The sequence below is a fragment of the Chrysemys picta genome, chromosome 1 (genome assembly GCF_011386835.1).
Source record: "Chrysemys picta bellii isolate R12L10 chromosome 1, ASM1138683v2, whole genome shotgun sequence".
Lineage (NCBI taxonomy): Eukaryota > Metazoa > Chordata > Testudines > Emydidae > Chrysemys > Chrysemys picta.
In genome coordinates, this window is record NC_088791.1 from 311,632,538 (window position 1) to 311,656,622 (window position 24,085).

The following is a 24,085-nucleotide window of genomic DNA, read 5'->3' on the forward strand; positions in this document are numbered from 1 at the left end:
TCGCTGGGAGCAGAACTGGTGACACTTTTTGTTGTACCAGGTTGCAAATAGATCTGGGGAGTCCTCCACTGCTGGAAAACGTCCCTTGCCACATCTGGGCAAAAGGACCAGTCGTGGTGACTGGAGAAAGTCCTGGTGAGGTGATCTGTCAGGTCTTTTTGCGTTGCCAGAAGGTACGAGGCCACAAGACTGATTGAGTGGGCTGTGCAAAATTCCCATAACTGAATCGCTTCCTGACATAGGAGGGAAGAGCAAGCTCCTCCTTGCCTGTTAAGATAAAACATGGCTGCAGTGCTGTCCATAAGAACAAACAAGTTTCTGCCCATAATGTGTGGCAGGAAGGCCTGACAGGCCAGGTGAACTGCTCTGAGTTCCCTGACACTGATGTGGAGTGAAAGTTCCTCCAGAGACCAAAGGCCGTAAAAAGGGAACGCCCGCACAAACAAACAGTGAGCAGATCCAACCACCAACTGTGGGAGATGAGGACCCACGGAGGTACTATGAGTGCGAAGTCCAGATGGTAGCGGTTTGGTGAGTACATTGAGGCCAGCCATGTCTGGAGGGGTGTGAGGTGCAGTCTTGCCTATTGTACCACATATGTGCACAAGGCCATGTGACCTAAAAGTCTCAGACAATTTTGGGCTGTTGTGACTGGACGACTCTTGAGGTGAATCATCAGGGATGTGATTGTCTGGAAACGACCGTCTGGGAGGTAGGATCTGGCCTGAGTAGAGTCGAACACCACTCCAATAAACTCTATCCTCTGCGCTGGTGCGAGGGTAGATTTCTCTACATTTATCAGAAGGTCTCGGGCTTTGAACATCGACTGCATAAGCTGAACGCTGGACACTTCCGGAGCCCTGGACCAGCCCTTGACTAGCCAGTGGTCTAGTTAAGGTTAGAACTGCACCCCTAACCTCTTCAGGAAGGCTGTCACTACCGCCAGACATTTTGTAAACATCCGTGTAGCTGCAGATAGGCCGAATAGGAGGGTTCATTACAAATCTGAGAAACCTGATGACATATTGGTATATTGATATATGTAAAAAGGCATCTCTTAAATTGAGGGCAGCATACCAGTCCCTGGGATCTAGGAAGGGGATAATGGATGTCAGGGATGGTCTAGATAATACTTAGTCCTGCCTTGAGTGCAGGGGACTGGACTAGAAGATCTCTACAGGTCCCTTCCAGTCCTACAATTCTATGAACTATGTATAAATATAAGAAAAAGAAGACCACAGAGAACTTGCCAAAGCAAGGATAGCAGTTCCAGCGACCACCACAGGTGTTAAGAAGGAATTGAGAGGGCATGGGGCTGGCTGGGCACTTTATACCAGCGCTATAGGCATGCAGCACCAGAGGATGCTTGAGCCACCCCAACGGGTACCACTGAGGGAAAAATGTCCAGCAACTGTGCTTGGGGCATGTACATTCTTAGGGTGGAATGCACATGTGCAATCATTCAAAGAAGAACTTGACATCTTTATCATTAATATATGAAAAATTAGTAAATAACTTATTTTTGGCTTAATGTAGTTCAAGCAGCAGGAATTTAAGAAAATTTAATTATTATAAAAGTAAAAAGATTTGAGCATTATATAAAAATATGCATTTGTTACTAAATACAAAGAATGCTAGCGTTCCAGTTTTGCAATATGCAGATTCTACCAACAGAAATGACATGCACTTTACCAAGATGTTATGCATTCATGAGCATTAGCCACCCAAATCAAGCAAATATTTATTTCCATTTTGTAATGTGCTGTTTTAAACTAAAGCATTCTTTAGGTCTCATTTGAAAGAAGAATCATCCTAAACTAAGAAAGAAAAAGCACGGATGCTACACAATAGAGGTCAAAATTAATGCAGTCCTTATTTGATGTAATACATAAATTAATATGAGCCAGAGGAGTCCACAGGAAAAATCAGCAATATTATTTCAGCGTTACTGAAAACGCTTGTTTTTTAGAAACAGTTGTAATTAGAAAAACAAAAGTAAAAACAAAAAAATACTATGATAAACCAATCCTGGAAGGCAGACATCTACTCTAGTTTTCTAGAAAGCAAAAGTGATGATAAATATATGTTCTAATAACTAAAGCGAATTACAAAATTAGACATGGGTGCCAAATGAAAGAGTCAGATTTCAAATACCCAAAGTTTGGGAGCAATGGGTCCAATATTCTACATCTATTTTATCACTAACAAAAGTGTAAGAATGAAATGAGTAATAAGTAGGAAGTTGCCAAACTGACAGCGGTATGAAATAAAAAATATATTCAGATGTTGAACTATACGAGAGGCCTCAGAATGAGACAAGTTTTCAAAATAAAATCCTTAATTTATATATAGGAATTATGAACGTACAAACTGACAATTGCATACATAATTTGCCTTTCTGCATATAAAATGTAGGCATTTAGTTTTACAAAGGTAACCTTAAAGTTTAGTTATTGTAAGGTAAATTATGACTAAAAAAAATAAGAGCATCTAACTATTGGTGAATTAAGCAGAATACATTTTAGAAAACAACAAAACTTAAAATAACCTTAAAAAGTCTACCTTTCCCTTGTATTCAAATAGCAAGCCGTGTCTCCTGTGCCTCAAACTACATCTGATGCAATTTTTTTTTAAACTGTAAATTATTAGAAAAACGGGAGCTATCATTTATTGAAATCAGTAGTTCCCTTCTAGGGAGACAGCATCCAAAAAGGGGCATTTTAGGGGTTGATTTTTTTCCCCTCTAAAATAATCAATTTAGTTTAAAGCAAATATTTCTTTAGTTAAAATAACGTTTTTCAACAGTTTTATTGTAAAGGCAACTTTAAGCATGTACATGATATTATTTCAATTAGTTTTTTTAAAGTGAAACCTGCAGTTGGATTATACATTTGTACTTTTAAGACTAATTTGAATTCAAATAAAAGCAAACCTGCACTAAGACTTCCTGAGGGTTTATTTGTAGTTCCAAATCCGAACGATGGTGCGCCTGTGGCAGTGCTTCCAAAAGCAGAGCTACTTCCAAATCCTAGCGGAAGAGTAGTAAAAACATGCAACAACATAAAATGTAGGTAACATAGAACACTGCAATTTATAGTTTTTAGACAATAATTTAAAAGCTAAGAATTATTTTTTAGTAAATCTATTTCACTACTCAAAGTGTCCTGATCTAAATGCAGCACTAACTGAATTCTGCAAAAAACAACCCCTCTACCCTGCCCCCAGCAATGCTCAAACAGAAAAGCATCTGAGAATCATAGAAAACTATTAGTAGTTTTATTTAAAAATCAGATACTGAATGGTAAGTATTAAGCTATAAACAATGACTGCAGTTAAATGGAAATGTCTGTGGTCAGTCACATTATTCTATAGCTATTAAAATACAAAGAGGATGAGTTCAATTTCACTCCACCACCAGTAGGTTAAAAACCTAAGCAAATTCAGACTTAAATTACATGAATAGGCTAGGAATTCTAGCTCCAGTAACCTCAGGACTTGTCTACATGATAAAAAATTGCCCCATTTTAACTAAAGGTAATATTTAAAACCAAATTTAGTTAAATGGGTGCCAAAGGCTGCATGGACACCTTTAATTTGGTTTAAACCCTGCTTATTTCAATTCAGCTTAAATCAATTAGGGATCAGTTTAAGATAAATCAAAATAAGCCACACTTCAATTGCAACTTCCTTGTGTAGACAAGACTTTAGCTGAGATGAAAAGTATGAGGTAAAAAGCTCTAATAATTAAGATAATAAAGTATTTGGCACTCTTAGAGGTAGAGATCACTGTAACAGGAAAACAAATACATTAAATTAGTTTGGTCACCAGGCTCTGATAACCTTATAACTACTAAGTTCGTATGAAATAGGATTTCATCAGAACTACTCAACTACATCCTTGCAGAAAAAGGGCAGCCATCTTTTACTCTATAATTATGTAATCTCAAGGAACAATTTGATTTAGTAGTTCTGAGATGTTTATATTTTGAGACTAGACCATTCAAAATTTGCTTAGAATGTAAGATTTTTGAAATACTGGTCACTATTAACGTATACAAGGAAAAGTAAGCACACATTTGATGTTTGAGGAAGAGGCTATGGGATAGGAAAGATTAAAAATCCATTCAGTAGCTTTAACTGATCCTTTTTAAAAGATAACAGCATTCAAACTTGTTAAATGACACCCTTCTTTTCAAGCTTTAGTTAAAAAGCTACGAAAAATATTCACATTTTTAGCAGAACTGTAAGATCTACAGGTCTTAATTTACAAATATGAATTTTAAGGTTTATAATTGTAGTAATTCAGGACATGTAAAGTTCCAAAATATTGATTCTATAGACAAGGGGACTTTGCCTTTGTGCCAGAGAAATCTCTCTATTTTACAGGTGAACAAATACCACATATTGTATGAGTGTAAGGTTGGTCAGTGGAGCAACATTTCCCATTTTTTGCCCAATCTAATTATAAATGGATTATCAGATACGTGTTAGTACCATTAGTACTGGAATGTTGTTTTAATTAATGAAGGAGCAGGCATCTACACTCCAGGAATACTAACTATACATGCAACTGTTAAGACTAACTTGTGAATATGACCAGTAAGAAATTTTGCAAGTGAAGAATGTAATTTGGAGAATGTGTGTCTAATAACCCATTATGATTACACTACTTGATTTAAGTATTTAATTTTCTGAAACCTTGAAGTATTCACTTTGTCCATTTATTTCCAAGAACCCCATTTCTCGATGTTTTTTTTTCTTCCCCCTGTACTAAGTTCTCTTTGTTAAATTATTCTTCACCACGTGTCGTAAGTCTGTATGTTGCAGAATAAATTACAAACCCAAACAAAAGGAGTTAAGGATTTTACAAGATAATATACAATTATGGCAAAAAGTTATTAAAAAATTGCCTTCTTAAGCAAAGGGCTACTAAAGAAAGTTTAAAAATTAAGGCTTCAAGATCTAGCCAGTAGTTAGCTCCTATTTACTTGCTAGGACAAGTTTGTGTAACTTGCATCAGCAAAATTTCTAAAGAAGTGTATCTGAACAAACTGTAGTTTACAACATGTTTGAGGGAGGGACCAGGCCTTCCCTTTATGTTTGTACAGCACCTAACATGCTATGGGGCCTCTCAAAACAAGTAATGTAAATACATACTTCTTTTAGTCCACCTATGAAGATTAGTAATTTTTCCTGTTATCGGTACACACAAAATCTACTTCCATAGATAGTCAAATTTACACTTTGGCTGATGAGGACCATTCTGGAATTTATAAAGACTATCTTTGGAAGTAGTTCATATTAAATGACTCATTTTAAAGATCTCAAACTACTGTAAATACACCGCACCACACAACATTAACAGCAAGTGAATTTTAATATCTATATAGTTCTGTGAAATTTACATGTTGATAGTCACTTTTCAGTTCACAGTTCACCTGTTGATAATAATCCTATGTTTCAAGTGAGAAAGCAATATTCATTAATTTTAAACTATCTTTTTTACATCACTACCTGCTCTTTAAGGCACAGCTCCTCTCCTGGAGGTTCTCCTACCTACTCCCTCCAGTAAGTCAAAAAATATTTGATTTAAACAAAAGAGAATTTTCCTCATTTTCAGAAGTTGTGAGGTTGAATAGCTTGACAAAAAGGATTTTGGATCTCAGCATTAAGAGGCAAACATTTTACAGAGCTGAATTCTGTACTAGAAAGCTATGTAGCAGAACATAATTATGCTTTGACAAACAGGTTCCCTGAATAAGTGCAAATTAGATAGTTTTCCAGTACAGTTTCTTATTAAATCCTTGAACTGATCAACAAGCTGAAATGTGTTTTAAGAGTTAGAACTCAATTGTACACAGGAGAAATTTCTTAATTAGATTAACATACATTCTTCTGGCTGCTATTTCAAATCCAAATAAAATGGGATTGTCTTTAAAACTGTGGGTACCTACTTTTAAAGCCTTTAGTAAACTATAAATAAATTCAAGTCCTAGTTACAAAATAATTGGTACTTTCCTGGTTTAAAAAAAAAAATGCAACCCCAACATGCTTATCTTATGCCCATCTCTCTTGCTTCTTTGGGTTCACTAAAAATGTCAACACTAGATTTAACCTTTGTGGTTTATCTTACTCTCGCTCTACAATGCAGATGACTTTTTCCCTTCAAGTGCCTTACTTTTGCCAAACTGAAGATTTACTTCTGAAACAGATCATCCTCTTAGTGAAGTTTAAAGTTTGTAATAAATTCAGATGTATTGTATAATAATTCAATGAAATATTAGAAAAGTTAAAGTGTACCTCCAAGGTGTGAAGAACCTAAGCCACTTGATTGCAAGCCAGTGCCAATACCTGAGCCGAATGGCGTTCCAAAACTAACTCCCAGAGATGGCTGTGGCCCTGGTATAAAAAAAATGAAAACAAACTTGCCTTACTCTTTCATGATAAAGAGATCCTTTATGTAATTATTTGATAAAAGTGAACATTATTTGCTTTTAACAAATTCCATTAAAGTCCCCCAAACTTTACCTCTTCAAAATTCTTCCCCAAACTGCCTCTATGTCCACCTGGTAAATCTAAGAAAATACTGAACACAATGTAAGGTGAAGCTACTTAAAACTAGCTAGTTACAATATATAGTGAAGTATTTTTGTTACAAATTCAGTCTAACCGTATAAACCTATTTTAATAATTTATTAAAATCTTTTAAGAACTACACTTAAATGTGACACTATTTTGACACACATTCTGTTGAAAGCAGAAGGAGAATCTTTTTTAAAATCTAACTTTAATAGTTAGTATCAAGTTCCAATTAAAAGAAGAGAACTGACACTAACATGACTAAAAACCATCGTGTTACCAATAGCCAATATATTTAATAACTAGAAACCTTCAAAGCTACTCATTTGAGTATTTTTCCAAATTTAAACAAACATTAAATAGATAAAAAACAAGACAATGACTTTATTTTATTAAATTTATTGTTCATTTTAAAGCAAGTCAATTACACAACATGACAATTCAAACTTTTTCCACACAAAATAACTGAGTTCTGTTAAGCTTTGCTACATTACACCATTCCAACCACCTGTTTAAATAAACATTTACAAAGGCACAATTTTGTGTACCTTAACTAATTAGATACATTCAAAATTTCAAATTCAGAAGTTTGTCCCATCATTTAAAAATTTTTAGAGACAGCAATTACCCTGCACGTTCACACTAAAATGCAGGATTGTCAAAAACCCATTTTCAGTCTGCCAAGCTTAAATTTATAGCCTTAGTTTGTTTTTCTTGTGGAGAATAGAATCACCTTGCTAGCCCCTCCTGTTACTAACATTACAAAAATCTAAAAGTCATTAACGCTGATAAATAATTTATGAAAATGATTCAACAGTTTTCACAGTACAATCTTCATATTCCTGTCTTTTTCAAACACAGTCATCAGTGCATTAGTTAGAAAGTTGAAGGGGTTGTCAAGATAAAATACAGTGCCTACCTCTTAACCAAGTTAAGTACATTCTTATAATTTAAAAAGGCAATACTGTAAGCCATATGGTCACAAGCATACATAGCACAGAATGCAATGTACGTGGTAATGTCTTTGCCAACAATGTTGGAACAAGTAAGATCTTGTAGTCCTTTTATTTTTGTTGTTATCTTTTGGTTCTTATTCAGAATTTTTGCCTTACTTGTTAAAGTTTCTATAACCAGCAATTTCCGTCTAAAGTGATTTAAAATAAAAAAAGCTAGTGGTAGTATTTTGAATACAAAGTATTTGGTTCTTGAAATTGAGAAAGTCAAATGGAGAATCAACTAGTGTTTGAATTAAGTAGAAGGCACTGTATTTATTAAGTGGTAACACTTTAGCAAGAAACACAACAAAGCCCTTAAATGATCCAATGCAAAATGAGGTCTGCCTACTCAAAGTAGTGTTAAACTAAAATTTATAAGGGCAACTAAAGCTGCGAATTTGCAGTCTGCGATTAAGTAGCTATTTGGGAACTCAAGTTCTATCATTGTTCCAAGTAAGAAGTATGCACTGTATTTCATACCAGCTAAGGCCTTAAAGTATTTTTCTACAATAAAAGTGATGGATTAATCTCAAACTAATTTGTTTACATCCAGTTTATTTTAAATATGGAAATATCTACTTAGCAGCTCCTTTAAAAATGTTGTCAGTACAAAGGAAATTCAAAACAAAACAAAAAACCATGTCAGTTAGACCTCTAAAACTAAAAAAACTAACAGAAAAATGTGTCCAGTTCCTTCTCATTTAAAGAGAGTGCATCAATTTTCTACCTTAATAGGAGGCACTGTTGGTGGAAGACCTTAGAATAGAATGAAGACACCAGAGTCCTCCAAGACATGCTTGTTTTTAAATGTAACATGCTTTTTAGATCAGTAAAACAGTATTATTCTAAAACACCTATAATATTCAAGTTATATAAAACAGGATTTCATTCCAAAAGCTGACAAGCTTTTCATTGAACAGGCCTGTGATATATTTGTTCATTTTGTACCATAAAATTCTGAAGGCATTGTCATAATTTATAAACCTCTTAGGTAAACATACATAATTTTCAATAGCAAAAGACTAGTGATAAAGATCCTCCATGCCAAAAGTACCAGCAAACATAGTCACCTTTGGCTATTATAAGTTATGAGACAAATCTTTAAAACAATAATTTTAACAATATTTTAAAACCTGCTATTTTTTGCCCTGTAGAGCATTTTTAGTTTAATAAATAAAGACTCACTACTAAGAACCCAGTTAGACAATAGGTCAACAGGATTCCCTACCAAAGTGATACCATAGATTAAATTTGTGACATTTTACAGAGTTCATCACATCATTGGTTCAAACACAAGACCAAATTTAGTGTCACAATTCAAATTTCATTCTGAGTGTAATACACTGAAATTTTACCTAGGTCAAGGTCAAATTATACAATAAAGTTCTAAGTGCTGTAAAGATTTTATTAAAGTATCCCATTCTCACTTAAATTTCATGTTGAGAAGTCAAAACATAGCTAATATCTTAATCATGCTTTGACTTTAGTTTCCCCCCCCCAGCTAAATCAAGAATAATTAAATGTTTTGGGGGAAATGAAGGAAAGTATTCATTTGGTTAAGCGAACTTAGCCTTACCAGCAGAATGTTAGATCGGTTCCATCCTATTGCATGTAAGGCTGTAATGACACGAGGCTTTTTATTTTCCCTTAGTGTTTCTCACAATTTCTACTGCCACCAGTAGCACTAAGAGTAGACTGCCCCCCTGGCATTTTAACTACCATGTTGTTAAAGACTGCTCATTGCAGGTCTAAATGAGAGGGTAGTAAAAGCGCTTGCTGCTGATCTAACTAGCACAACCAGCATTCCACCAACAGTAATGCTGCATTAAGAGTAACAGTGTGAAATTAAGAGAAAAGTTTAGTGCAGACATAGCTAAAGCGTAGTTTTATTAACGCTAAACCCTTGACTTCTGAATGTGAACTAAAAATAAATTACGGTCTCTGCCTTCCTTCAGAGAAAGATGAGTAGCTTGCTAAATCTAAATTAACTTTAAGGAATAGCCTTATACCATGTAAACATCAATATATTTTTAGACACAAGAACAAAAGTCCTTACTCTTGACATTTAGAGTACTGTTACTTTTTTTTTTTTAGCCAAACTTTAAAAGCCCAGATTAATTTTCTTGTTTTAGAAAAGTCTTTGTGAAGAGATCACGGGGAAGAACAGTAGATCAGGTATCGCTCTCTCACACACACATACAGTCAAACACTTGTCCTGCCCTCCTCTCATCCCTTATATTCCTGCTCTTTTGGGCCCTGATCTTGCAAATATTTAAGCACCTGCTTAACTTTATGCACTGTGAGTAGTCACTGAAGTCAATGAGATTACTCGCAGTGTGTAAAGTTAAGTGAATGCTTTAAGTCTTTGCAAGATTGGAACCTTATTGCAGTAGAAGGCCAAATGGCATCTTTTCCTCTGCTAAACAGACAGTGATCCAAACATCTATTCGCCTCAGCTGCTTACAGCCAAGTCCTATATATGTGTTTTATGGGGAGACAATGAGTGCATTTGGTAATAGTCTGACCCCATTAGTGATAACCTAAAGTCATTGCCACCTATTCTTTTTTGGTGGCATACGGGATAAAGGTTGATTGCCTGAGTCCATCTGCATCAGAGACCATGATCACATCAATAGTTGGCATAGTTGTTGGCACTTCTGAGATACCCAACAAAATAGGAGCAAAGACTTTATTACTATCCACAAAAAAGTTATTGGGGGTACCTCAAGATATAAACTGCCTTATCCTACAGAGGTTGGCATAGCTCAACTTTTCAATTCTCTCACCCATCCTGCTGAAAGGACATTCATACTGAAAAAGTTCTAACAATGACATTACTTTATTGATGTGATAACTGGTAGTTATTTTGTCTCTGGAGCCAAAAAAAGAACTTCAAACCCCTCAGTGGTAATGAGTACACATGATTAGGACATCTTAAGTAGTGTGACAATCAATCCTATAATGACTAATGAAAGGATCTTAAAAGACAAGAAAAAGGTGAGTGGAGAGGTGCAGTTTTTGGTAACTATTAGGGCTGCACAATCCACACATCCCTCTATAAAAAAAAAAAAAAAAAAACCATGAGAATTGGAAGGCATTTCAGATTGTTACATCCTTAAAAAAGTTTACTGTATATGTCAATGCATCTAGAGAAGAATTCCACAATTTTTAGTTATAGCCACCAGTAGAAACACTCTTAGTGGATTACAGTCAATATTTAGATATAATCTATATTTCCCTTTTGTTGTGATCCATGTATTCTGGTTTACATGTAATTGGACCTGGTTCCTCACTCTTCACAGGGGCCAGGGCTAGAAGTATATAGAGCTTTCTACCTACATAGATAAGGGAGGGAGTGCCTCATTACTTAAGAACAATCCCTACAGATGATTTTTGAATGACTCTGGGCAAAGCCATATATTCCTTTGGTTGGTCAGATGCCAGCACTGAAGGCATTGTGGGCAAAGAAAGCAAAGGTGGAGCACAGAGAAGAGGAAAAGATCCTGAGGTGATTAGCACATCTAGGATAAAGAACATTTCAGGAGGAAATCAAATGGTAAAATAGAGGTAGATCCCAAATTTGCAAACTGGGTGTCTGAAGTTTGGCACCTAAATCTATGTTCAGGCTCCTTAACAAAAGTGCATGATTTTTTCAAAGGATTGTGCATCTGCCATGAACATGGTTGGATTTTTCAAAGGTAACATGTGAGGTGCACAGTCCCTTTGAAAAAAAAAATCAGGCCACTTCTATCAAAATGCCTATCTTCAGGCACCCAGCTTTGAAAATTTTGGTTAATATGACTAGGAGTGCATTTTGACAATGTCAACTAAGACAGCCTAAATGGCTTCCTTTCCTGTCCAGTCACCTCACCTGTACATCGGGCCAAAACACACATCCTTGATGTGTTTCACACACACACTTTTTCTGTTCTTGTTCAGTCACAACAGCAAATGGCCTGTTAGCAACTGTTTTAGTACCATCCTTCCGAAGAAATTAGAAAAACAAGAAACAATGGGCCAAGCATTCTTTCCTTCTACTCTACATACTTAAGCTCCAATATCCTCTGTTTTGTAGCATATTTTAATTTACAATTCCAAAGTGCTATATAAAAATGCATCATTCATTTTACATAAGAAAAATGCAATATGCATTTGGATTCATTCCTCCCTCCCCCCCCCCCCCCAATTTGAAAATCATTTACTATACAATTATACAATTTTGGAAAGATGCTATATTACTCATATTCAGAGATGTCATTTAAGAATGAAGACTCACATTCCAAGGGGTAATTAGAGGAATACAGTAAATATCACTAATACAAATAAATTCACAAGATTAAATATCTATCTGGTATATAATTATTGCTAAGTCTACCCTGCATTTTTTATTAGCTATGTATTGATAACTTACAATTTTTTTTATTTTTAAGCCAACACAAAGGAAGACCTTATATAAAAATTTACACAAATTGACTATTGTAGTAACACTAGTAATCTATAACTTGAATGCATTCAGACCTGTAGCAGGCTGTTGCTGCTGAGAAAGTGTGGCAGCCATGGCAACGGCTGCTGCATTTGGTATGTTGCTGAAAGGGGTTGGTCCAGTAATAACACGTGGGGCACTTTGCCATTTCTTAGCTTCTGCTCGTCTTGCCTCAAACACATCCATAGCATCTCCCAGAAAGGTTTTTCTATAGCCAAGGTATTGGTCTTTGAGCATCTGAAAGAGAAGGAGGGGGAAGTCATTTTAGTTCAGTACATCTGAGGTAAGCACTGAATAGTTTAGTCATGGGGCAAGTTAACAGTTAAATACATTTTAATATAATTAAATAAACATTTTTCATATTAGTTTAGGGGTGTTAAACTCATGATTTGGAGAGGATTGAATTAATTTTCTGACTACATGTTACCTCCAATCTGGAGCTAACCACAGATGTCAACTAAAAGACTTTCCACACAGATCGAGGCCAAATCCTCAAGTGGTATAAATCCATATAGTTGCACTTGATTTACATCAGGGCAGGATTTGGTCCCAGGTAGAATATAATCTTTATGTGGTAACAAAAATTAAATATCTTATTTTGGCATTCAGTAACATCGAGTGGGAAAACATGCAGAACTTCAGAATTCTCTATTGCTGCCCTTTGCTTTCTTTGTTTTTTTCCCCTCTTCCCTATGTTTTTCCTTCTTTCTGTACTGAAGGAAATACAGCATCTCCCATTTCCCAGTCCTGTTGGGATTCACTCCCACCCCTCCCCCATTTCATCTGCTCAAGCAATCAATAGAGCCTTGCACAGATACAAAAAGGTGTATCCGCAATTCGCAAAAATGGTCTGCAGGTATCTGCGTCACATATCCACAGATTTGCTGGACTCTAAACAGCTCCATAGGTCACTTCGCAGCAGTGATGCAGGGCTGTGTCAAGCCCCCAACTGCCCCTTGCCCCCAGTCCCACTTTTCCCCAGACTTCCTGCCTTGCCACCCACTCTGCCCCACCATACCTCCTTCCCCACTCTGGGCAGGGAGGCTACAATTCTGGGGCCTTCTATGCAGTGCCGCCCTCCCCGTGGAGGACTCGGACACCCCTATGCCGCACCCTCTAATGCATGCAGCCATTGCCGCCTGCTTATTTAAAGAACAACCCCACCCTCAAAATGGTGCTTGGCTCACTCCCAATAGGGAGTTGTAGTTTACTTCCTCCCTTCAAGCAAGCTGGGGACAACAACTCCCAGAATGCCCAGCACGCTGTTGCATGATTCAGAGAACTGAGCTACAGCCTGCAGGCTGGGTGACAGCCGCTCTGTTCGGGTTAGTGTGTGCTGCAGAGCCCTGTGTGGATACAAAATTTGTATCTGCAGCCATGCTGTGATCTGAAAAAAAAAAAAACGGTCTGTGGGTATCTGCATCTGTGGATACAAAGAGGATATCCGCGGATTTGCAGGGCTCTAGTGATCAGCAATTAAGCTGCTGGTCTCTCCCTCAGGGACTAGAGAAAAATGGCTCCTGAGCAGACCAGCTTCTGCCCTTTTAAATCTTTTAGCCCCTCCTTTATCATGTGACATCCCTGCCAGCTTCCCAACTGGAGCACAAACCCTTGCCACCTGATTTCATTGCCATGGCATCATCTCCCTTGACAAAAGGAGTTCTCCTGGGTATGAGGAGCTAGCCTATTGAGCAATTACATTTCAATGAAGAGCACTTCCGCACAATGACTATTTTGTTATGCTTTTACCACCGACCTCTGGAATCTCAACCCAACATTCAGGCAAGCAGATCACAGAGTAGGTAAAAGGCTGCACACTCAAAATGAAATTTACAGCCTGGCACACGAGTTCAAAAGTTGTACAGACATAGCCCCAATCACAACAAGGATATGTGAAATTTGAGGAATTTACACAATGTGAGAATTGTCTTACTATAGACTTCTCTACTGATCTAAAAAAATCTTTTTGTGGGTAAGAATGAGAATAGGCCATATTGCATACTTTTTTTGTGTGTGCAGAGGCTGTACTAGAGCCCTCCTTAAAGAAGCCATTGAATCTCAATCAGCAATGAACCCAGAATGCTGTTCTCAACAGAACACCCAAGGGCTATTTTGCAAAATTACTTTATAACTGGAAAGCGGTATCTTCCCCTGATTCTGCTCATATTCAACTAACTCATTTTTTGCTTGAATTGTCAAACAAAAAAATAAATAAATAAAAACAAACACTCATTAGGCAAACAGCAAGTATAGAAAATGTCAGCCCCCAAAATTTCAGAAAGTTACGAGCAATTGAAGAGACAGTGGAATAAAGGGAAAATATTATGTAACCTTAAATACAGTGGTCACAGCTTCTGCCACTTTTATAATAGTGGTTTAAGCCAGCCTATCGCACTGCTTGAACATCATATGTTCCAGCTCTCACATCAGAGAATGAACTTTTTATTTAGCAGCATCACTTTAAAAAGCTTAAATGAATAGTTTAAATCAACTCTGTTTAAAAACAGAAAGGAGAAGTGTTATAGAAATGTTGACATGAATAATGGCTTGCAGCATTTTTGGTTATGAAATACATATGAAAATATTATTCTTGAAGTATAACCTACCTTTACATTTTCATGTATTGATTGAAGTTGTGCTGCTAGAGCTACAAATGTTTGATAAATTTTCTGCATAGCCATAGACAAATCTGTAAAACATGTATATCAGCAAATAAATTCATAGTCTTACTGCAATATTGAGACAAAATAATTAATTTATACTGCAACAAGGGTAAAACAACCAGCTCTATGATGCAACTTGCTGCAAACCTATGAAGAAAAAACAAAAACAAAAAAAGCACTATATTTCCTGTAAAACAAATGGAGCTGTGTGGGAATAAAGTAATATTTTCTATTTAAAGAGGAGTCTGGACTTATTAACAAGTGAACGGACGACAGAATTTCGGAATGATATTCACAAAATTTTGCCCATTTCTCCTCTTACTTGAATTTCACCTGCCCAAATTTTAACTCTATTGGACCAGTATGTCTTGCCAATACTAATAAAAGATACATCAAAAGGAGCCAAATTTTCTTGTATTTGGGAATGCTTATTTAAAACTCAAAATTTCATGACTCTGAATATTCAAAGTTCACTAAAAAGTTAACCGCTCATGATGTAGCCACAGAGGAGGCCCTCAATTCTGCATGTAGTTCCAAGACATGACTAGATACAACCACTGGTCCAATGTTAATTTAGCTCTGTTCACAGGGGCACTCTTCTCAGTAAGCCAAAAAGGTCAAATAAGTAGGATAGCTGTGTTTTTGCATAACATTTCAGATGCAGGTCTCTTCCGGAACAAAACTGAAATGCTTTCAGTGTATCCACTTGGTGCAAGTCCCAAGATAGAATTGAAGTGGGAATTCAGGCCCCAGGCTTCCTGTCAAGTTGTCTGAGCTGGTGCTTAAGTTCCTAAAACTTACTGTATTGGGTGACTTCAACATCCATATGAACAATGATTTCTGAAAGTTAACTAAGGAATCCTGATACTTTACTCTTTAACTAACTAATATGCATGTCACACACACACACACACACACTAAGGATTTCTGTAAAAACATTAAAATTGAACTTTTTACCTTGTGGAGTTATATGTGAATTGTTTGCTTGAGTGGCAAGATGATTTTCGAGTTCTTCAATTTGCTGTCTGTAGTGCTGCAGCTGTACTTCAAACTGTTCAACCAAGATCCTGAAGTAGCTAGAATAGAAGAATCAGATCACACTTGTTGAATTTCCCTCCTTTGCAACTTCATTTTTACTATTTAGGTCTACACCAATTGCAGGACTTATCAATATCATTTTAAGCTGTTGTCAGTATTCCAGTAAACCTATTTTATATTACTCTTCTTCCAATGCTAGAGAAAGTGTGTTTCCTTTGCCTGAAGGTGATGTATGAATCTGTTAAGATTGATTTTTTTACGGTTTCATTTGTTCAGTAAAACATGCAGTAAATGCAATAAGGTATAGAACAAAATGTTAAAACAGTTTACCATAAAAGAGAAGTGTTCACATTTTAAAGGGAGACAACGAGTACTAAATGAAGATGGTTTCCTCTCCACTGCTGGCCAATGTAGGGGATAGGATACCATGTTTCAATCCTCTGATGCTGGGTCAATTTGTGATTTTAATTATTTAATGTGTTATGTTTTTATAGCTATACTTAAATATTGTTATCAGATGCCTCTATCAAAGGAGCAATAGATTACACATTGCAACATACAAATCTATTTATAAGACAGATAGTAATGCATTTTTGATGGTTAATACAGGTTTCTGTTAGATACAGTAACTTACTCTGCTGGGGCTGAATTTTCATGTTGAAGACCAGGAGGAGTTTTCTGTGTTCTTAATGCTATTTCTGCATTCTTCAGCTCCTAAATAAGCAAATGAAGTGAATAAAAAAAGGACCACATGCTATAGTTCTATAAGAAAGATGAATTCTGAAGAAAAAAAAATCTAACGCTACTACTTCTTCACAGAGGGCTCTTTCCTTGGATGTGTTTTTGGCATGCAGTGTTTAATGTTAAACCTTCAGGCACGGATGCATAAATCTGGAAAATCTCTCATTTAGAAAACCTGAAATGTCAGGGACTAGGGTTGCCAAAGACATATATTTTAAGATGGGCAGGCCTTTAACACAACACATAGCAATGCTGAAGAGGGAACAATTGGTTTAATTTTCCTGAAAGGGGATTCAGTTTTCAAAAGTTTAGGAAATCCTGTACTATACTATCACAACTAAATTTTAATTTACACTTCATCTAAAATAATTTTAATTTTTTTTCTAGACTTCAATAGGGAAGATTAGAGGAATGGGAGGAAATAGCACACCTAAAAGGAAGGAACAAGGGAACAGATTACCCAATTGTCTATTTTTAAGAGAGCATAGCCAATAGTTTACAATTTATTTATTTATTTATTTTTAACATTTCCACTAAAGCCTTCCTGACGGCCTTCCCAGAGTATTATAATCACAGGATACACACTTCTGTGATTTGACTGTAGTACCTTCTAATAACTGTAGTAATAAGAATTTCTCGTTATCTAGTTCTGTACTTGTTTATTCTTAGCTGTTTTGACTAGTCAACATCTGAAAACACATCGCTGTGGAAGCAGAAGAAAAAAATTGTCTTCACTGTATTCTTCTATGGGAACATACCACTGAACTTCTAGAAACCACTATTATTTTATTAGTTGAAGAAAGTACTTTATTACAAGACATAGGACTGGCATCATTTTCACTTTAGAGTACAAATCACATGTAGACTGGTTTCATAAGAACGGCCATATTGCATCAGACCACTGGTCCATCTAGCCCAGTATCCAGTCTTCAAACAGTGGCCAATATCAGATGCTCCAGAGGGAATGAACAAGGCAGGACAATTAATGAATGATCCATCCCACCATCCAGTCCCCGCTTCTGGCACTTAGAGGCTTAAGGACATCCAGAGTATGGGGGTTGAGTCCCTGACCATCTTGGCTAATAGTCATTGATGGACCTATCCTACAGGAACTTATCCTAATTCTTTTTTGAACACAGTTATACTTTTATCCTTTAAACATCCTATGGCAGTGGTCCCCAACGCAGTGCCCGCAGGTGCCATGGCGCCTGCTTGGACATCTGAGCGCACCGGCGTATTGGCCGGCGAACGAGCATCCGACGAAATGCCGCCGACAAGCAGCCTCATCCAGAGCCGTTGCCGCCAAAAATCAGCAGCGACGCCTCTGGATGATGCTGCTTGTTGGTGGTGACGCCTATTGACGTTGCTGCTTCTTGGCAGATGCTCATCCGCTGGCCACAGTCCGTGGTAGCTCATCGTCTGGCGTCCGCCCGACAAAAAAGGTTGGGGACCACTGTCCTATGGCAACAAGTTTCCCAGGTTGACTGTGCATTGTGTGAAGAAGTATTTTCCTTTTGTTTTAAAACTGTCGCCTATTAATTTCATTGGGTGACCCCAGGTTCTTCTTGTGTTATGTGAAGGGGTAACTAACACTTCGCTATTCACTTTCTCCACACCTTTCACAATTTTATAGATCATATTCCCCCCCGCCCCCCATGATCATCTCTTTTCCAAGATGAACAGTCCCAGTCTTTTTAATCTCTCATATGGAAGCAGTTCCATATCCCTACTCATTTTTGTGGCCGTTCTCTGTACTTTTTCCAATTCTAAACTATCTTTTTTGAGATGAGGCAACTAGCACTGGTATGGGTGTATCATGGATTTATATAGTGGCATTTATGATATTTTCTGTCTTATTATCTGTCCCTTTCCTAATGGTTCCTAACATTGTTTGCTTTTTCGACTGCTGCTGCACATTGAGCAGATGTTTTCAAAGAACTATCCACAATAACTCCAACATATCTTTCTTGAGTGGTAATAGCCAATTTAGATCCCATCATTTCATATGTGCAGTTGCGATTTTTTCCCCAATGTACATTACTTTGCATTTATCCACACTGAATTTCATCTGCCATTTTGTTGCTCCATCACCCGGTTTTGTGAAATCCCTTTGCAAGTCTTTACAGTCTGCTTTGAACTTAATTATCTGGAGTAATTTTGTATCATCTGCAGATTTTGCCGCCTCGCTGTTTACCCCTTTTTTTCCAAATAATTTATGAATATATTGAACAGCATCTGTCTCAGTACAGATCCTGGGGGGAGGACTCTGCTATTAACTTCTCTCCAGTTTGAAAACTGATAGTTTATTCCTATCCTTTGTTTCCTGTCTTTTAACCACTTATTGATCCATAAGACAATCTTCCCTCTGATCCCATGACAGCTTACTTTACTTAAGAGCCTTTTGTGAGGGACCTTGTTAAAAGCTTCCTGAAAATTCTAGTAAATATATCCTGTGCATCACCCTTGTCCACATAGATTCATAGACTCTAGGACTGGAAGGGACCTCGAGAGGTCATCAAGTCCAGTCCCCTGCCCTCATGGCAGGACCAAATACTGTCCAGACCATCCCTGATAGACATTTATCTAACCTACTCTTAAATATCTCCAGAGATGGAGATTCCACAACCTCCCTAGGCAGTTTATTCCAATGTCAGGGTGGTTAAACAGTTAGGAACTTTTTCCTAATGTCCAACCTAAACCTCCCTTGCTGCAGTTTAAGCCCATTGCTTCTTGTTCTATCCTTAGAGGCTAAGATGAACAAGTTTTCTCCCATCTCCTTATGACACCCTTTTAGATACCTGAAAACTGCTATCATGTCCCCCCTCAGTTTGGAAAAGAGAAGACTAAATAAACCCAATTATTTCAGCCTTCCTTCATAGGTCATGTTCTCAAGGCCTTTAATCATTCTTGTTGCTCTTCTCTGGACCCTCTCCAATTTCTCCACATCTTTCTTGAAGTGCGGTGCCCAGAACTGGACACAATACTCCAGCTGAGGCCTAACCAGCGCAGAGTAGAGCAGAAGAATGACTTCTCATGTCTTGCTCACAACACACCTGTTAATACATCCCAGAATCACATTTGCTTTTTTTGCAACAGCATCACACTGCTGACTCATATTTAGCTTGTGATCCACTAGAACCCCTAGATCCCTTTCTGCCATACTCCTTCCTAGACAGTCTCTTCCCATTCTGTATGTGTGAAACGGATTGTTCCTTCCTAAATATTTGCTGACACCCTCAAAAATCTTTAATAGATTGGCCAGGCATCATTTCCCTTTACAAAAGGCATACTGACTCCTCCACAACATACTGTGTTCATCTATGCAACTGATAATTCTGTTATAGTTTCAACCAATTTGCCAGATACAGGCAAATAAGCCTAATTTCAGTAACAGCCAGCATTTCCTCTGGTGACGTTTTTTTAAATTGACACTACATTAGCTATCCTATAGTCATCTGCTACAGAGGCTGATTTAAGTGATCGGTTACATACCACAGTGAGTAGTAGCAAAGCAAGCAAAATCCTTAAGAGTGTAGTCGAAAATAAAGTGCTATAGGTCCTTTAACTCTGAATTTAAGAAAGTGCTAGCAGTGTTTACCTTGTCACAGTCCTCCCCAGGTGAAGACTTAGACTGACAAGCATCCCACTTAAAGTTAGCTACATACCAAGTGTACGTTGTATAGAACCATGTCCAATTGCCAGACAAAGTGAAAACTATCTAAACCCTTGCGTTTGTTTACTTCATTGTTTTCTTACAACCTAGAACCTTCAGTGACTGAAAAAAATAGATACTAGTAAGCTGGGATTGAACAGACCACAAACTAGCCTGACAGCAAGGAAGTTATTTCTAGCTCTCACAACTGCTAATAAACAGGAGATAAGGTATTCCTGTGTCATTCCAGATTGATTTGAAAAGGCCACATTTAATAAAGTCTAATGTTTACAGTGATAATTAGATTTTATGAAATGTCAAACATGAAAGAAAATGCAGATTCAATTCATTTTGTTTGCTTCCACTTAGGATAATCAAAGCACGATTTCTAATCCGCTTCTATACTAAGAGAGACTGCCCTGCAGAAATATTTCTCAAGTGAGCAATATAAGAAGGTGACAAAATAAACTAGATCCAGACTTAAGTGCCATGCTTTTAATAAAGAAAATTCAATTTTTACTGCTGCTTTACTGACTTCGTAATTAATATCCCTACATCTGACTAGACAAGTGATTATAGGATTTCTATTTTAAGTGTTCTTCTCTTGGGAATCTCAGGGTACACCTCTACCCCGATATAACACGGTCCTCGGGAGCCAAAAAATCTCACTGTGTTATAGGTCAGACCGCGTTACATCAGGGTAGGGAGAGGAATTGCTTTTACCGCTCCCCGCCCCAGCTTCTTCCCCCACCCCCAGGCTTGCCACGCCAATCAGCTGCACCTTGAAGTCTATAAACCACAATTTGAGGACTACAATAGCTCAGACATAGGTTAGGGGCTTGATACAGGAGTGGGTGGGTGAGATTCTGTGGCCTGTGTTGTGCAGGAGGTCAGACTAGATGATCATAATGGTCCTTTCTGACCTGAAAGTCTATGATTCTATTTTCTGGTCAATATACAAATAATTTGAGCTTCTAATATTAGAGTGATTGACAGCACTGAATGCCTCTCACCTTATGTGAGATCATATGCTTACTGATTTGAGCTAATAAAACCATACTTGTTTGTTAACATACCTGTGCAGTTTCCATTTTCAATTTGTCAATATTAAGAGTGTTTCTCTGTAGTCCACTAGCAGCCACTGACAAAAGCTGTTTCAAAGCTTTAATATCCTCCTGTACTTTAAGCATTGCTTTGGAAGACATTCTACTAATTTCTTCCTGCACTTGTTTTTGTTCTTTCACAAATTTCCTGAAAAAAGTTGGAAGTAGAAGTTTAATTTGTTACATTTAAAGCACACAAATGTTCTACCTCTTGAGTACTGTTTTAATAAAAATAAAATTAAGCTTGATGAAATCCCAAACCACCAATACTGAGTGATAATTTCAGCGTTTGCCTCTTTTATAGAACTACAGTATACTATAATTTCACCATCCCCCCCAACATTCTAAAACTGGAACTTCAACAGAAGATATTTAGAAGGGTTATCTTGTACCTTCAAAAGATAAGCAGTGTATCCTCACTATCTAAAACAATGTTTAAAAGTGTGATTAAACCACTCATTACTTTAAAGCATGACAACATAATTATTTGGTTATCCCAACTAGTATAAGGAAAATACTTACTGGAGATTTTCTACATCTTGACAGATTAGTAGAGGTAGATTTTCATCCTTCAGTGCTTTACTATCTCTGCCAAAACATAACATATGCATTCATAGACACACAGTACTGCTAAACAATTTTACCCCATTACTAAACAGCCAAAGAGCTGTAAATATTCATTCTGCTTTTCACGTTTGTATCTAATTTATGAATGCTATAGTAAGTAATAATGATTTGAATTTCCTTTTATAAAACCAATTGTGAAGAACTGCACCAACTTACTTAATTCTTCACTGAGGTAAGATGGGTGAAGGAATATCTGATTAGATCAATTTCAGTGTTTTGCAAGAGTTTAATTTTACAGATGAGTATGATGAGATTTTCCAAAAACCACGTAATGAGTCTGCAAGAGAGTCAGGAACAGAGAGACCATAGGAGTCCTATCTCTGTTCTGAATGCCAGCTACTAAATACCACCTTCTACATGAAGCTAAACTAAGCAAATTTAAGGTTACATATGCCTCTAGACAGGGACTATGCCCCCTCTGCACCTGGAAAGCATCTAGCACACTTTTGGTGCTATTACAAACTAATTAGTAATAACCAGAAACATTGGATCTGTATTTTGTGGTTTATGGGACAGTGACCCCCTCTCCACCTATTTGAGTCCTACAAAATTTCATCAGAACAGTCAACTCCCATAATGTATTTAAAAGTGATAATTGCATCTTCACAGTATATAGGCATTTTTAAAGGCCAAAGAAAAAACAGGAGAAACATTTTAAAGCTTCACTATTTTCTAAGAACCTATAGAATGTAAAGAGGAATACTAAACATACTTACTCTGGTCTTGTTCCTGTTTTATCACCTAGAAGATACAGATAATTTTATATAAGAATTGATACCTTGAACAACTGTCAAGCAAAATAAGCCTTAAGAAGTTTTTCGGGGAAGGACTGATGACTATCACTCACCTCAGTGCATGTTGGCTCAGAGCATTAGGTCAGCCCCTTTGGAAGAAAATTTAATTGACTCTTCCCCTCCTCCTTCATTACAGGTTTCTATTCCCTGCCCCCCAGCACTTACAGTTTATCTTATTTAGACAGCATAACTGTGGTGCATGGCGCTTTACAGACAAGGATCTCCTGAACAGGAACGATGGTTCGGCATAGAGGGCACTACCCTGAGACTCTGGAAACTATGGCCCAATGCTTTGCTTCACCAGAGACCTCCTATGTGACCATAGGCGAGTCACTTTAAACTCATGAATAATTCTGAGGCACTCAGATATTATGGTAATAGGTAATTATATGGCTCTTAAGTGATAGGCCTCCTCCACATCTCCCACTGTACCAGTACACTCCTCTAGCAAAGTCTTCTTTCACAAAACATGCAATACATACCCTCCACCAGGGTCACAGAGCAATAGTTCAACAATATAAAACTTCTGCTGGCTCAAGTAAGATTCACAAAGGTGGATTTTATATGGTTTCTAACCTGCTATTCTACTATTTCAGCCTTTGGAATAGCTACCCTGAACAACTGCTCTTAACTACCCTCTCCCCCAAAAAACCAAGAGATTACTCAACTATAATGTGAACACTGAAGAAAATGCATCATCTTTGCTTTAAGATTCTGGGAATAACTAGTTTAGCTAGTGTCTGACACGGGAAATGGAAGACCAAACCCCCTTAATGTATGCTCATATCAACACCATAAACCTTACTTACTACTTGGCAAAAAGTGTACTGTAACCACTAATGTACTTTTTTGTAATTGCTTTTGATATAATATTTTATTAAGGAATTATTTTAAAAGTATATTACTGTAAAGTATTAGGAAGACAATAAGAAGATTACAGACTATTTTAATCAACTTTGAAGGAGAATTACATAAACCCCAAATGATTAGAAATGCTTCCATGACTTTTAATATTCATTGTAATGAAAGAAAGTTGCTTTCAAACAGGTTCTTTGCATTTGTAACACACACTTATAGTCTAGCGCTATTTCCCCCGCACTCCCAAGTGGTCAGAGTACATGTGGACATGTGCGAGCCTGACACAGCCTTTGAGGCAACAGACCTGTAGAGATTCATACTTTAAGACTCAGAGATCCCAAGTTTGATCCTTGCTGCCAACAATCCACCCAGAGGCATTGCATTACACCAAGTTTGCAAGCTGTTGCACTGTATTTATGTAGAAGAATCTACAAGTTAAAATAGTTGAAAACTTAGTCAAATTGCCACAGCAAGAGAAGTGCAAAGAGTAAATTACTATTTTTCTTTTAGAGAGACAAGGTGGGTGAGGTAATATATTTTATTGGACCAACT

At 37.1% G+C, this 24,085-nt stretch overlaps 1 protein-coding gene across 2 annotated transcripts in view; it reads right to left on the reverse strand.

Annotated features, from left to right (window-relative positions):
• The window catches only part of NUP58 (nucleoporin 58), a 53,976-nt gene that overhangs the window by 15,400 nt on the left and 14,491 nt on the right, over positions 1–24,085 (reverse strand). Inside the window, exons 7-15 of one of the 2 annotated variants that reach the window (XM_005286694.5) lie at positions 22,598–22,622; positions 21,777–21,842; positions 21,228–21,402; positions 16,393–16,472; positions 15,678–15,796; positions 14,664–14,746; positions 12,093–12,294; positions 6,301–6,399; positions 2,933–3,028 (exon numbers count right to left, since the gene is read on the reverse strand). In XM_005286694.5, coding sequence (XP_005286751.1) covers positions 2,933–3,028; positions 6,301–6,399; positions 12,093–12,294; positions 14,664–14,746; positions 15,678–15,796; positions 16,393–16,472; positions 21,228–21,402; positions 21,777–21,842; positions 22,598–22,622 — 945 coding nt within the window. The remainder of the gene's footprint in view (positions 1–2,932; positions 3,029–6,300; positions 6,400–12,092; positions 12,295–14,663; positions 14,747–15,677; positions 15,797–16,392; positions 16,473–21,227; positions 21,403–21,776; positions 21,843–22,597; positions 22,623–24,085) is intronic. The other variant, XM_042842873.2, reaches the window with a different exon arrangement.